The sequence below is a fragment of the Fusarium musae genome, chromosome 4 (assembly GCF_019915245.1).
Source record: "Fusarium musae strain F31 chromosome 4, whole genome shotgun sequence".
Classification (NCBI taxonomy): domain Eukaryota; kingdom Fungi; phylum Ascomycota; class Sordariomycetes; order Hypocreales; family Nectriaceae; genus Fusarium; species Fusarium musae.
The window spans coordinates 465,438-477,340 of record NC_058390.1 but is presented as its reverse complement, the minus strand read 5'-3'; the positions used below and the strand labels follow the sequence as shown (position 1 = coordinate 477,340).

Genomic DNA, 11,903 nt, shown 5'->3' with positions numbered 1-11,903 from the left:
GGTGGGGCAATGGTCGGAGCATTCGACGGAGCATTTAACGGAGCATTTTGCGAGCCAGTCAGAGGACGGGGTTAACACCTCCGCCCCACTACTACACTTCTGGCTTTCGAGGCCCATCTGGATCGTTAAATGCCAATTTCAGCAAATATCATAATTGCTGCCTCCCATTAAGGAATTAGGAATAATTATGAAGATATTATGAGTTTGATATAAACCTCTGACTATTTGAAGTGCATAACACTTATGGGAGGAGTCTCTGTTTATATCATTTCCTTTGATTTTGATTCGCTGGATAATCGGTCGCTAATAATGTCCAACAACGGAGCAAATCCGGGGCAAACAGGGTAATACGGCATGGCTAACTACAACATGAATTTCCTCTTAAACCCGTCATTATCTCTTCGCTTATGAGTAAATGAATTGTTTTTTAACACATTCATGGTTGAAGAAAACGCAATAAAGCACAGAAATCACAGTTTCAGCCAATACACTACACGGCAACGGATACACGACAATAATGGCGACAAGTCAAGCTGAGAGCGGCAAAACCTTGTGCGAGGGCGAAGCAAGCACGACAGCTAGCCTTGATACTACGGTTCGAGTCGATATTGGCCACCAAGAGGAATCAAGTACCGTTCAGCGAGGAGTAGCGAACTCTAACGATTTCCATGCTACGAACATAAAACCTGATGCTGAAAAGGGGACAACACAAGATGGCGAAGGATCTCCTACTCCAGACCCAAATGTCGTTGATTGGTCTGGCCCTGATGATCCTCAAAACCCACGAAACTGGTCCAAAGCCTACAAATTGACCAACATCATCGTCATCAGCCTATCCGTCCTATACACCAACCTCGCAACCACAATGTTCGCCCCCGGCGCCGCTACCATGCAACGCGAATTCGGCTTCAAGAGCAACACAGTTGAAGTCCTGACCATCACCATGGCATCACTCGGTTTTGCAATCGGCCAGTTATTCATACCCCCTATGTCTGAAGTCTTCGGCCGCATGCCCATCTACCGCACGAGCTCAATCTTCTACATGGGGTTTACAGCTGGTTGTGCGCGGAGCACGAGCGTTGCAGAGTTTTTGGTGTTTCGGTTGTTGACTGGCTTGGCTGCCGCGTCGTATATGTCTACGGGTGGGGGGACGGTGGCTGATCTTTTGCCGAAGGAGGAGAGGGGTGTTGCGATGGCTATTTTCACGGCTGGACCGCTTTTCGGGCCTGTATGCTTTCTTTCGGTGTCTGAGGATTTGACTAAGCTGATGGTGAAGATAGGTCCTTGGTCCCATTGTGGGGGGATTCGTTGTTGAGAACCTTGGATGGAGATGGTGTTTCTACCTCATTTTGATACTTGTAAGTGTGTGTGTTTTGCCCCGTTTCTGGCACAAGGCTAACCAAGAACTTCTATACAGGCTGACATAGTCACAACAATCACCTTCTTGTTCATGCACGAAACAAGCTCTATCAACATCCTCAAGTCCAAGGCCGCTCGACTTCGTAAGGAGACCGGCAATCCAAACCTCCGCGCCGCTGGTGATAAGCAAACCCCAGTCAAGCAGCTCGTGCTCCACGCCCTTACCAGGCCTATGAAGTTCCTCTTCACATCGCCAATCGTCGCTCTTATCTCATTGTATTTCGCCTTCAACTTCGGCGTAACCATGCTTCTCTTCGCCACATTCCCAACTGTCTACGAGAACACTTACCACTGGAGCGTCAGTATTTCTGGCCTGGCATATATTGGCGTTGGAGTTGGCTGCGCCATAGGCGTTATCACTTTTGCCAAACTGAGTGACCGTCTGATAAAAGCTGAAAGGGGGAAATACCGCGCTGAACGACGACTTATCATGATGATGTTTGTATCTCCACTGTTTCCGATCGGGCTGTTTATCTACGGTTGGACCACTGAGTACAAGGCCCACTGGGTTATTCCCATCATCGGTACTGCGATCTGTGGACCTGGAGCAGTTATCATTAACTCGTCGTCGCAGACGTACATAATCGACATCTATGGGCCTCAAGCAGCGGCGTCAGCACTTGCAGCGATTACTCTGCTTCGCAACCTGACTGGAGCTTTTCTGCCCCTTACTGCCCCGGCACTCTATGCGAACCTGGGTTTGGGCTGGGGGAATAGTGTGTTGGCCTTTGTCACGGTTGCTTTTATACCCGTGCCGATGTGCTTCTACTTATACGGTGCATCCCTGCGGAAAAGGTTCCCTGTTGAGATCTAATGAATGGTTGTATCTCTGCCTTGTTTGGAAATTCGATTGTCTGGTAGACGCCTTCTCATCCTTGTTTCCTGATCACTCCTTTTTATCGACTGATACTTGATCTTGTTTTTCTAATTCACTATATTCGTTTGCTGCCGTTAGTCGTTTCCTTTTTGATAAGACTCCTATACTAGGGATAGCTAGACATAGAATCAGTAATCCATCTCATAGTTTATATAATAAAATAACAGATTTAATCATTAACTATTTGAAAGCATTAACAAATGACCTAGAGTAATTAAAACACTTTTATTGGAACTGGTAACTGCTGAGGTGTACGGATCGCTTAGTCATCCTGTATGACATGCTTTGTGCTGCTCATCTCATCATTTTAGGCCAAAACACGCCAATACCCCAGTCGAACCTCGATGACGCCAATCACGCAAGAAAGGATCAGCTCATGGTACAGTCGCTGATAACCGCTTTGACATTGACACAATTACTGGAGAATGATCGCCATAGATAAATTGCTCAACTGCCGAGGTTAGCTTGAGCTGCAGACACTTTTACCCGTTTGTCCCTGCAGCCATGATAACGACATACTCGATGTTGTATACGCAATGTGAGCTGCTATCTGCCTATATAGACAGCATATTTCTCAGGAATTTCCCCTCCAGTCGTTGTTACCCATAGAGTCATATTGTAAACATACCAGGTATTTCTCATCATGGCCACTACTTTTGAGAGCTCTGACCCAGCTGTCTACAAAGAGTACGAAGCTCAGTGGTCCACTCTTCCCACTGACGCTGAAGGCTGGATTAAGCGCGCCAAAGATGTCGCTCAAGTCCTAGCAAAAGACGCTCCAGCTCGAGAGCGCGCAAACAAGTCTCCCAAGGCTGAAGTCGCTCTTCTCAAGCACTCTGGCCTTCTCAAGATTCTCGGCCCAGCTAAGTATGGCGGTGGTGAACAGCCATGGAGTGTTGGTTTCAGAGCGATTCGCGAAGTTGCCAAGACGGATGGGTAAGTCTTATCGAGCATATTGTGAGGTATGGATGCTAATGAATGATAGATCTGTTGGCATGCTTCTCGGCTACCATCTCGTCTGGTCCACAACCGCCAACGTAGTGGGAACTCCGGAGCAAGCAGACCGCACGCACAAACTAATCATCTCAAACAACTATTTCGTCGGCGGGGCTGTGAACCCTCGCGACAACGATCTCAAGATTACTTCCAACGGAGACAAGATTGTCTTCAATGGTTTCAAGAACTTTAGTACCGGTGGTGTGATTTCCGATCTGACTGTTCTTGAGGGTGTTTATGGTGAGAAGGAAGAGCATATCTTTGCTATTGTTCCGACGCAGCAGCCTGGTATCCAGTTTAAGCATAACTGGGATAATGTTGGGCTGAGACTTACGGAGTCGGGAGGTGTTAATATTGAGAATGTTGAGGCGCCGTGGGGTGATGCGTTGGGATGGGATGTTGAGGCGAAGAAGCCCGATCCCAACATTCTGGCCATTCCTTTCACGAGTCTATTCTTGCCCACGTAAGTTGTTTTTTTGTGTCGTTGTTCTTCGGATTTGCTGACATGGGATATAGAATTCAGCTCAATTTTGCCAACCTTTACCTCGGCATTGCGGCCGGTGCTCTTGAGTTTGCCAAAGAGTACACTCTTAAGAACACTCGCGCCTGGCCCTTCGGCGGCGATGTAAGTACCACCATCTTCCATAACAACATCATTTAACAAATCGTCAGAACAAGGAGAAAGCAACAGACGAGTTCTACATCCTCTCCACCTACGGCAACTTCTTCGCCCACCTCCGCGCCACCGAAGCACTAGCCGAGAAAGTCAACGCTGAAGCTGACTCGCTCTACGCAAAGTACTCACAAGATCGTTCCGCTGTCACAGCTGAGCAACGCGGTGAGTTCGCCGAATGGGTTGCTAGTCTCAAGGTCGTCACTACAGACACTGGTCTCAAGATCACGTCGGGAGTGTTTGAAGTTACGGGCTCGAGGTCTACGGCTGCAAAGGTTGGGTTAGATAGGTTCTGGAGGGATTTGAGGACGCATACGCTGCATGATCCTGTGGCGTATAAGAATAGGGAGTTGGGAAGATATCTTCTGTTAGGAGAGTATCCTGAGCCCACTTGGTATACTTGAGATAGTTTTGGCTGCTGAATAGTTCAGAGGATAGTGGCTGAGAATTTCATACGGCGCCTTGTACTCGACTCTAAGTAAAGTTGTTTAGAAGAGTGCAATTTTGTCGATAATTCGCTCTCTACAGCTGCTAGTCTCTCATACATCAGGACATGAGCCAATAAACGCTCGGCGTTCTCGTCGTATAAGAATTAAAGATCACACCCAAGTTTCCAATCTACTATTTCCGAACAGAGTCCTGAATAAGAGAAGCTCCTCCATCTCATGAATCACAGCTTCAGTTCTTTGCCTTGCTAGTCTCTGGACCCGCGTAGGCCTCAGTCTGACCAATCTTGGTCCAAGGAGCGAAAGCCTATAATTACGTTAGTTTCTGGATCATCACAATGATAAAATGAAAGAAACACTTAAATTTTTAACATTATGCAACGTTGCAGCAAGTTCAGGAAAGTGTCGACACAAAACATCCTTCATCGTGTTATTCTGCACCCAATTAATGCCCTCGCGAGTATACACCTCAGGACACCAACCATCACCAGCCAGGAACCGATCAGACTTGATGCGACGAGTGGCCATGAGGATGAACACGCGGAAGGCAGTGTCGCTGAAGCCAAAGCCCTTGGGCAGAGGCTCGCTGAGCGTACCGACCAGAAGATCCACGGCTTCGAGATCGCCATTGTAGACTTCTTCCAACTCACCAGCCAACTTGGAATCACCACCTGTGAGGTCAATGAAGCTCTTTGTGGGCGCCATGTGAAATAGGCGTCTGAAAGCGTTGTAGCGAGGAACGCCGCGCTCACGATCGCGAAGGATGTCAATGGTTCCCAAGTCCAAGTGTCGACCGTGAGGAAAGTCTTTGTCGCCTGGGATATTCAAGTCGCGTAGGAAATTGGGCATGTTGTGGGCTCGGATGGCACCTGGGTAATTGACGCCGAAAGAGTAAAAGACATCAGCGAATGAGAGGCCCAAGCCTGATTTGTCCTCATCGAAAGGCTTGCGGGCTGATTTAAAGGCAACCTCTTTGATAGGAAGTGTTCCCTTGTGTTGACCATCCTTGATACTGAAGAATGCCACATTGTCGGGGATGAGAGGATGGAGACGGTAGACTGAGACGAATTCTTCTGTGAGACAGTATGGCACGATGTCGTGATCAACGCCTGATCCGGGAATACCAGAAATGACTTCTGATTTGTTGTCAAAGACACGCCCAAAGACATGCCAAAGCTATCCTCATCCGTCAGTAATTGATCATCATGATTGGGATAAAAGATATACCTTGTCGCCCAAAAGCCCCCACCAGTTCGCATTCATCCCAATCTGTAGCGCCGGGTGCTGCAGAATACCAGGTGTCCACTCAACAGTATGAATCTTGGCCATAAGAGCACAATTGATAAGTCGCGCGGTATCAAAGATCTGATCACTCGACCAGCTGGGATTTGAAAGATGAAGCTGTGTAGCGATAGCGTTATGCTCAAGCGCAAACAAAGTATGAAGAAGTTCGAGTCCCAACCACCAGTTCTGTCTGAACCCAGTCTTGGGAATACCATCATCCGATCGAGGGAGGAACTGCACTCCATCTTCACGCGTAACATGAAGTTGACCGGGATATGACTTATCACACTGCGCTCGGAGAGCTTTGGTCTCGGCTTCAGTGGATCCGTAGATCTGAGAAGCGTCCCACCAATGGGTGCACTCGTTAGTATAAGCCGGCGTTTCGATATCTTGTTGTGAAAGAGGGTCGTCTTTCTTTGTTCGGGGGATCTTCATGATGCGCTCTGACCATCTGCCGGCTTTGTCTAGAGAAAGCTCAACGTCTTTGTCGCCGTTGGTGACAAGGGAGTGCTGTGCCCAATCGTGAACTTGGAACTGGATCCATGCTGCGGCGAGGAGATTTACGATTTCAGCGGGTTTGAATTGGCCTCCAGGTCTAGCAAGAGTCTTTAACGAAATAACTCTGGGGTTTGGAGTAATAAGTTCCTGCTGAGTGGGCGGCGTGGTATGATTTCTTGGAACATTTCTACCGAATCTCATACCAGCACAACCCATCTTTGGTTGTGCTAGATCATTGAAGTCGCCGTCTGAGTTCCTGCTTGCGATAAACTTTGAGTTCTTCATGGGACAATCAGCCGCAGTATCCCCTCCACTCCTTTTTCTTCCGAGCCATTTACCTATCGTGAGCAAACACAGCGATGTTGCCTAGCCGAAGAGGGGAATGGCGTTTTACAAAGTGTAATATCGGTCACTGCCGAAGCTTAATGTAGGCAGTCACAAGAGTCTCGTCATACACCGTATGGGCAGTGCATTGCATGTGTTACTGCAGGTGACCAATTTCGTATGTGGGTGCTACAAACATGTGAAATCAAAGGAGAGGAGGTCATGTTCAAGTGGCGTTTGTTCAGCTTTCATCAGTTCAGCCCTGTGGCGGAGTTTACACGTATGCCTTAGTAAACTTGAACTTGACCTCTGAAAATGGATTTTCGGATATGTTGAAGACGGAAATATTCATGGAAGATGCTTGAAGAGTGAACCATATGGATAGTACAAGCTTGACAGGGCTAGATAGCAGAAATGCCTCTGTTCTACTCAGAATATCTGCATGGTTGGATTGCGAGAGGCTCAAGATACCCGGGAGGGCGATAGTTGATGATTATGACAAGTGCGTATCAATGTTCATGGCTTTCGAAATATCAGGAGTGAAGTGTTGGATGGCTGGTAAGTAAATCTACATATTGTAAATACATGATACAAGAGAAGTAAGAATAGTGAACATCCCCTGTTGCTTCTACCGCTTTCTCACTCCTTCTTCTCCTTCTCCCCCTTCTTGTTCTTCGGGACTCTAACAAGCCAATACAACGCCAAAGCCGCAAAAACATTGAAGATGATATAAACCCACATCAAACCGAAATTCCTCCACCGCTCATCATAATGCGACCGAACCCCCGCCAAGAACACATTGCTGTCTCCGATAGTACAGTACGTGCATGTACTGTTACTGCTCTCATCTAAGAGATACCCTCCCGCGCTCTTGATATACGCCTGCATGTACTCCCCGCACGTCTGACCCTTCGGCGGTGGAAAAACAACATATTCGTTCCGCGCACAGACAACTTCTGTATTCGCCACAGCAGTGGACAAGATGGCAGAAATGAGGTATGTGAACGGACTGATGCGATACATCCAGATCCAGAACTTGGGGAAACTGTCTGGCTTTGCGAGAACACCACAGAAGATGAGACACATCATAAATAGCAAGTTAGCGATGTTTCCTCCTGTTTCGGCTGAGCTGCACCCCGCGATAATGAAATCGGTGAAAGTGCAGGTGAAGAGCATAAAGACGAGGAAGAGCAGGAACATCAGGGCGCCGCGCTCAGCTACGGCGTCGGTAGGTTCGGCGTTGCGGTATAGACCGATGGGGTAGTACCAGCAGAAGTACATGATCGCGGCCATGAGGGTATTCCATGGAATTTCGACCATGATTTGACTTAGGATGAAGACCTGCCAGCTGTATGTTTTGGAGGGTCGTTCTCTGACTTCATACAGATCTCGCTGAATAACAAAATGTGGCATCTATACAGTTAGTCTTACACTTACTAGAACGTATTTGAGTGAGTCCGGCATACCTGTTGCTGCGTGAGCTGCCCAAAGACAGTCAACACCTGAAAAATCGCAAACATCTGATTCTGCAGTCCAAGTGCCGTGTTAGGCGCCTGGTAAAACGAAAAGCCAATGAACAGTGCAACGAGTGTACACAGCGCCGCTTTCGAGTAGATATACGAAGGCGTTCTCCAATACTGCTCAAAAACCCTCGTCGTGACATACTTCAACTGCGTCGTAAACGTAGCAGCAAACTCATCGTACAAATGCGGATCTTCATCCTGACTCTTCTCAACCTGATGATGCGACAATTCCTGCAAGTGTTTCTGAACTTCAGCAAACTCGGATGAATCTTTCCAGATCTGGGGCCAGTCGAGACTCGTTTCGGAACCGGGTGCTGCGCCGATTACTTCGAGCATCCATTCTGCGGGGTTTGCTTCAGGCGGACACGGTTCTGCGCCGTGAGATTCGAAATAGCGAGTCATTGTGCGGGAATGGTCACCGACGTCCCCGAAATACACCGTTTTGCCTCCACTGGCTAGGAAGAGTAGACGATCGAAGCGCTGGAAGAGCATGGCTGATGGTTGGTGGATAGTGCAGAGGATAGCTTGTCCGCTACGAGCCAGCTTTTCCAGCAGGTCTAGAATAGCCCATGAAGTCTGCGAGTCCAATCCAGAAGTAGGTTCATCAACAAACAGTAAAACTGGCGGTTTGGCAGCCAGTTCAACACCAATCGTTAAGCGTTTCCGTTGTTCTACATTTAGGCCCTCGCCCAAAACACCAACGACTGCTTCAGAATAGTCCTGCATATCTAGCATTTTGATGACTTCATCAACGTATGAGATCTTCTGTTTGACTGGTATGTGTTTTGGCTGTCGCATTATGGCGGAGAAGTTGAGGGCTTCGCGGACTGTTGTTGTGGATAGATGTAGGTCTTGTTGCTGGACGTAGCCTGTTTTGCGCTGGAAGGAGGCGTCGCGGAGCTTGTCGTCGACGAGGATGTCGCCGTGAATAACTCCCATGCTTGTGCGGTCGGCGAGACAGTCGAGGAGTGTTGTTTTGCCGGCTCCCGAGACGCCCTGGCCGTGTTAGTATTGAGACAGAGTGAGTAGAAGGGGGGCGTACCATTAGAGCTGTCATTGTACCGGGCTTGACCCATCCTGCTACGTTATCAAGAATACGCCTATTTTCACTCTTGATCTTGACGTCGTAGCAGACGTTGTTCCAGTGGAAAACACTCGTTGACTTGAAGTTTGACGGCTGTCCCTCTCCATAGCCTTCTTTCTCAGTGACAACCACGCGACCCGCTGGACTAGACTCAGCATCAACTCTGTTCTTTGCAAGTCTGTGACCACGACGGAAAACAAGAACTTCTCCCTTTGACTTTTTTGCGCTCACGGCTTCCGCAAAAAACATGTATGTGGCAAGGAAAAGAAGCGTAAAAGCAATAACAATACCGACATTTCGCCACTTGTGCGCATGGTAGTATGAGAACGACAAGTTGATGTATCTGTCCCCTGAAACCATAGGTTCGCCCTGCACAGCACCAACAGTCGAACAAACACGATTCTCGGGTGCCGCGTCCGGATACGTAGGAATGAACAAATTGCACTCAAACTTGCGGTTGTGAAACTCATTCACCATGAGTGATTCAAATGCGTACGCAAGAGGGTTGACGTAGTTGATCCACCGGCACCAACCGAGCATATAGTCGATCTGAATAACGAAGCCCGTAAAGGTAACCAATGCCAGTATGAGGAGGGCAGCGGGAACCATAGCTTGAGAGAGTGTTCGAGACGCAGAAGCAATTGTTCTGAAAATCATGGACATGCAGAGTGTGACGAGGAATGTGACGAACAGGAAGAAGAAAAAGGGGCCGGGTTCTCGGCGAAGGTTGGTCATGAAGTAAAGTGTGAGGTTGTACGTGAAGGCGTTGAGAATCTTGTAAGGCATGTCGCAGAGCATAGAAGCCACTGCTTCAGAAGATGGATGATACAGGGCGTAGCGATCATGCTTCTCGACGATAGGTCGTTGAGCATACAACGTGAGGATCTGGAGCTGTCAGCTTATAGTGATCGAGACAATAGGGACTGGAACACCGACCTCAAGAGCACTAGAGAACGCATTAGACAAACAAGCCAAAAACAGCAAAGCCCCCCTCTGAAAGAAGCTCGAGGTCGTCTGGTTAATATTATAAAACACACTCCCCACAATCAGCGCCATGATGAAATTCCCAAACAGCTGCGTCAGCGTAATAGTCGGATCCGTAACAAGACGCTTAAAGCCCCGCCAGACACACAGCTTCGTCTGCTGCCAGTAGCTCAGCGTGTACGGACTCTTCTTTCGTTGGTTCTTAGCCTGCGCTGCGCGTCGATTCGCTCTAAACTCTTCTGCTTCAGGTCCATTGATTGGAAAATCGCGCTTATACTCTTCGATTTCTTGCTGCAGAAGGATGTTGGCTTGGGAGGATTTCCATGCTGCTGCGAATTCATCTGGTGTTCTCGGTGCGCGGTCTTCAAAGCCCTTTCGTACAATTCGCTCTTGTGGACTTGTCATCGACGTCAGGAAGTCCGGTACCGTCTGTCGCGCAGGACACTCAAACCCCAAATCTTCAAAATACCGCTTCGCCATTTTCGTTCCTCCAAAGAAGATCTGCCTTCCCTCATACAACACAACAACTTTGTCAAAAATATCATAAGCAGCCTGCGGAGCCTGATATATCGACACCATAGCCGCCGTGTCAGACATCTGCGTCTGCAGCCTCAACGTCTTACAAAACTCCACCGCATTCGCCGAATCAAGACCCCTCGTGCTATTATCCCAGCACTGCAGCGGTGCGCCGCTGAGAGACGCTTCGGCGATGGTGACGCGTTTGCGCTCGCCGCCGGATACGCCGCGGACGTACTCGTTTCCGACTTTTGTGTTTACCGTGTGGCTTATGCCGAACATGGCCATTACGACGTCTCGCGAGTGCGAAATGAAGGTCTCGCGGTCGATGCCGCCGGGGATGGAGCGCGGGGCGCGGGCGTGGGCGGCGAAGTCGAGGGTGTCGCCGACGGTGAGGTGGGGGAAGTGGACGTCTACTTCTGCGGTGTAGATTGCTTCTCCACGATGGCGGGTGTGCATCTCATGGGCCGTTATGCCTGGTGACGTTCAGCCAGTTCAAAGTCTGAAGAGCTTGGTGGCTTACCCCTGTAGTTGAAGTATGCATCATCGTTGATGTAAATACCACTCGTCTCGCCGGAGATGGTCTTGAGATATGTTGAACAGCCAGATCCAGGAGGTCCTAGTACCACGAGCATTTCTCCATTCTTGACAACGCCGTCAAAGTCTCGAATGATGTCGATCCTAGTCTTTCCATACCCCATCAACTGTCGCGGAAGTGAAGCGACGTCAAGCCAGATATTGGCCACGTTCTTCTGATAATCTGTGGGCTGACCATAGCCAAACACGTTCAAGTTCTGATAACAAACGCCAGCTTTTCGATTAGTAAAGCCAGCCTCACTGTGTAATTTCGAAATGGCCTTTGCCCAAGCCAAAGCTCTAAACTTGTCGCTTCTGGGATTCAGGGGGCTGTTTTCATCTGCTGTAAAGGGGTTGCCGCTGATAGCAGACATTTGACTCTGGTTGGTGTACTGGCGTGCCAAGTCGCGGACAATGCTGTGTCTGCGCTCGAGCTCCGAGTCCTCTTCATCTTCTGTGGTGGACTTGGCTGGTGTTTCGTCCTTGGAAGCCATGTGGTTTTGAGAATAATTGGTGGGGGTTGTGTCTGAACTTGGATTCACGGGTGATTGAGGGTCATGAGCCGAAGTTGTTGTCTGATTGTTTGCTGTCACATTTGGCCCCAGTCCAGGTAGTGGCGCTGGCTGGACGGAGGTTCCGCCCATATAAGTTGATGCCATGAATTGCTTGATCTGTGTTCTTTTGGAGTGCTATGGGGTATTTT

The 11,903-nt window shown here is 48.8% G+C and overlaps 4 protein-coding genes across 4 annotated transcripts; 2 read left to right on the top strand and 2 right to left on the bottom strand.

The window, feature by feature from the left end:
- Positions 1 to 517: 517 nt before the first annotated feature.
- Positions 518 to 2,233, top strand: J7337_005094 (uncharacterized protein; the record flags this gene model as incomplete). The annotated part of the gene is made up of 2 exons (XM_044822777.1): positions 518 to 1,270; positions 1,418 to 2,233. 2 exons carry the CDS (start codon positions 518 to 520, stop codon positions 2,231 to 2,233), a joined length of 1,569 nt encoding a protein of 522 aa, XP_044681268.1.
- A 706-nt stretch (positions 2,234 to 2,939) lies between these two features.
- J7337_005093 (uncharacterized protein) lies at positions 2,940 to 4,369 on the top strand (the record flags this gene model as incomplete). Its single annotated transcript, XM_044822776.1, has 4 exons — positions 2,940 to 3,232; positions 3,282 to 3,755; positions 3,809 to 3,917; positions 3,965 to 4,369. The coding sequence occupies 4 exons, from the start codon at positions 2,940 to 2,942 to the stop codon at positions 4,367 to 4,369; spliced, it is 1,281 nt and encodes a 426-aa protein (XP_044681267.1).
- Positions 4,370 to 4,643: 274 nt separating this feature from the next.
- J7337_005092 (uncharacterized protein) lies at positions 4,644 to 6,409 on the bottom strand (the record flags this gene model as incomplete). Its single annotated transcript, XM_044822775.1, has 3 exons — positions 4,644 to 4,718; positions 4,784 to 5,587; positions 5,639 to 6,409. The coding sequence occupies 3 exons, from the start codon at positions 6,407 to 6,409 to the stop codon at positions 4,644 to 4,646; spliced, it is 1,650 nt and encodes a 549-aa protein (XP_044681266.1).
- Positions 6,410 to 7,156: 747 nt separating this feature from the next.
- Positions 7,157 to 11,694, bottom strand: ZRA1_1 (ZEB2-regulated ABC transporter 1; the record flags this gene model as incomplete). Its single annotated transcript, XM_044822774.1, has 5 exons — positions 7,157 to 7,930; positions 7,984 to 9,036; positions 9,083 to 10,009; positions 10,169 to 11,100; positions 11,148 to 11,694. 5 exons carry the CDS (start codon positions 11,692 to 11,694, stop codon positions 7,157 to 7,159), a joined length of 4,233 nt encoding a protein of 1,410 aa, XP_044681265.1.
- Between the last annotated feature and the right edge of the window lie 209 nt (positions 11,695 to 11,903).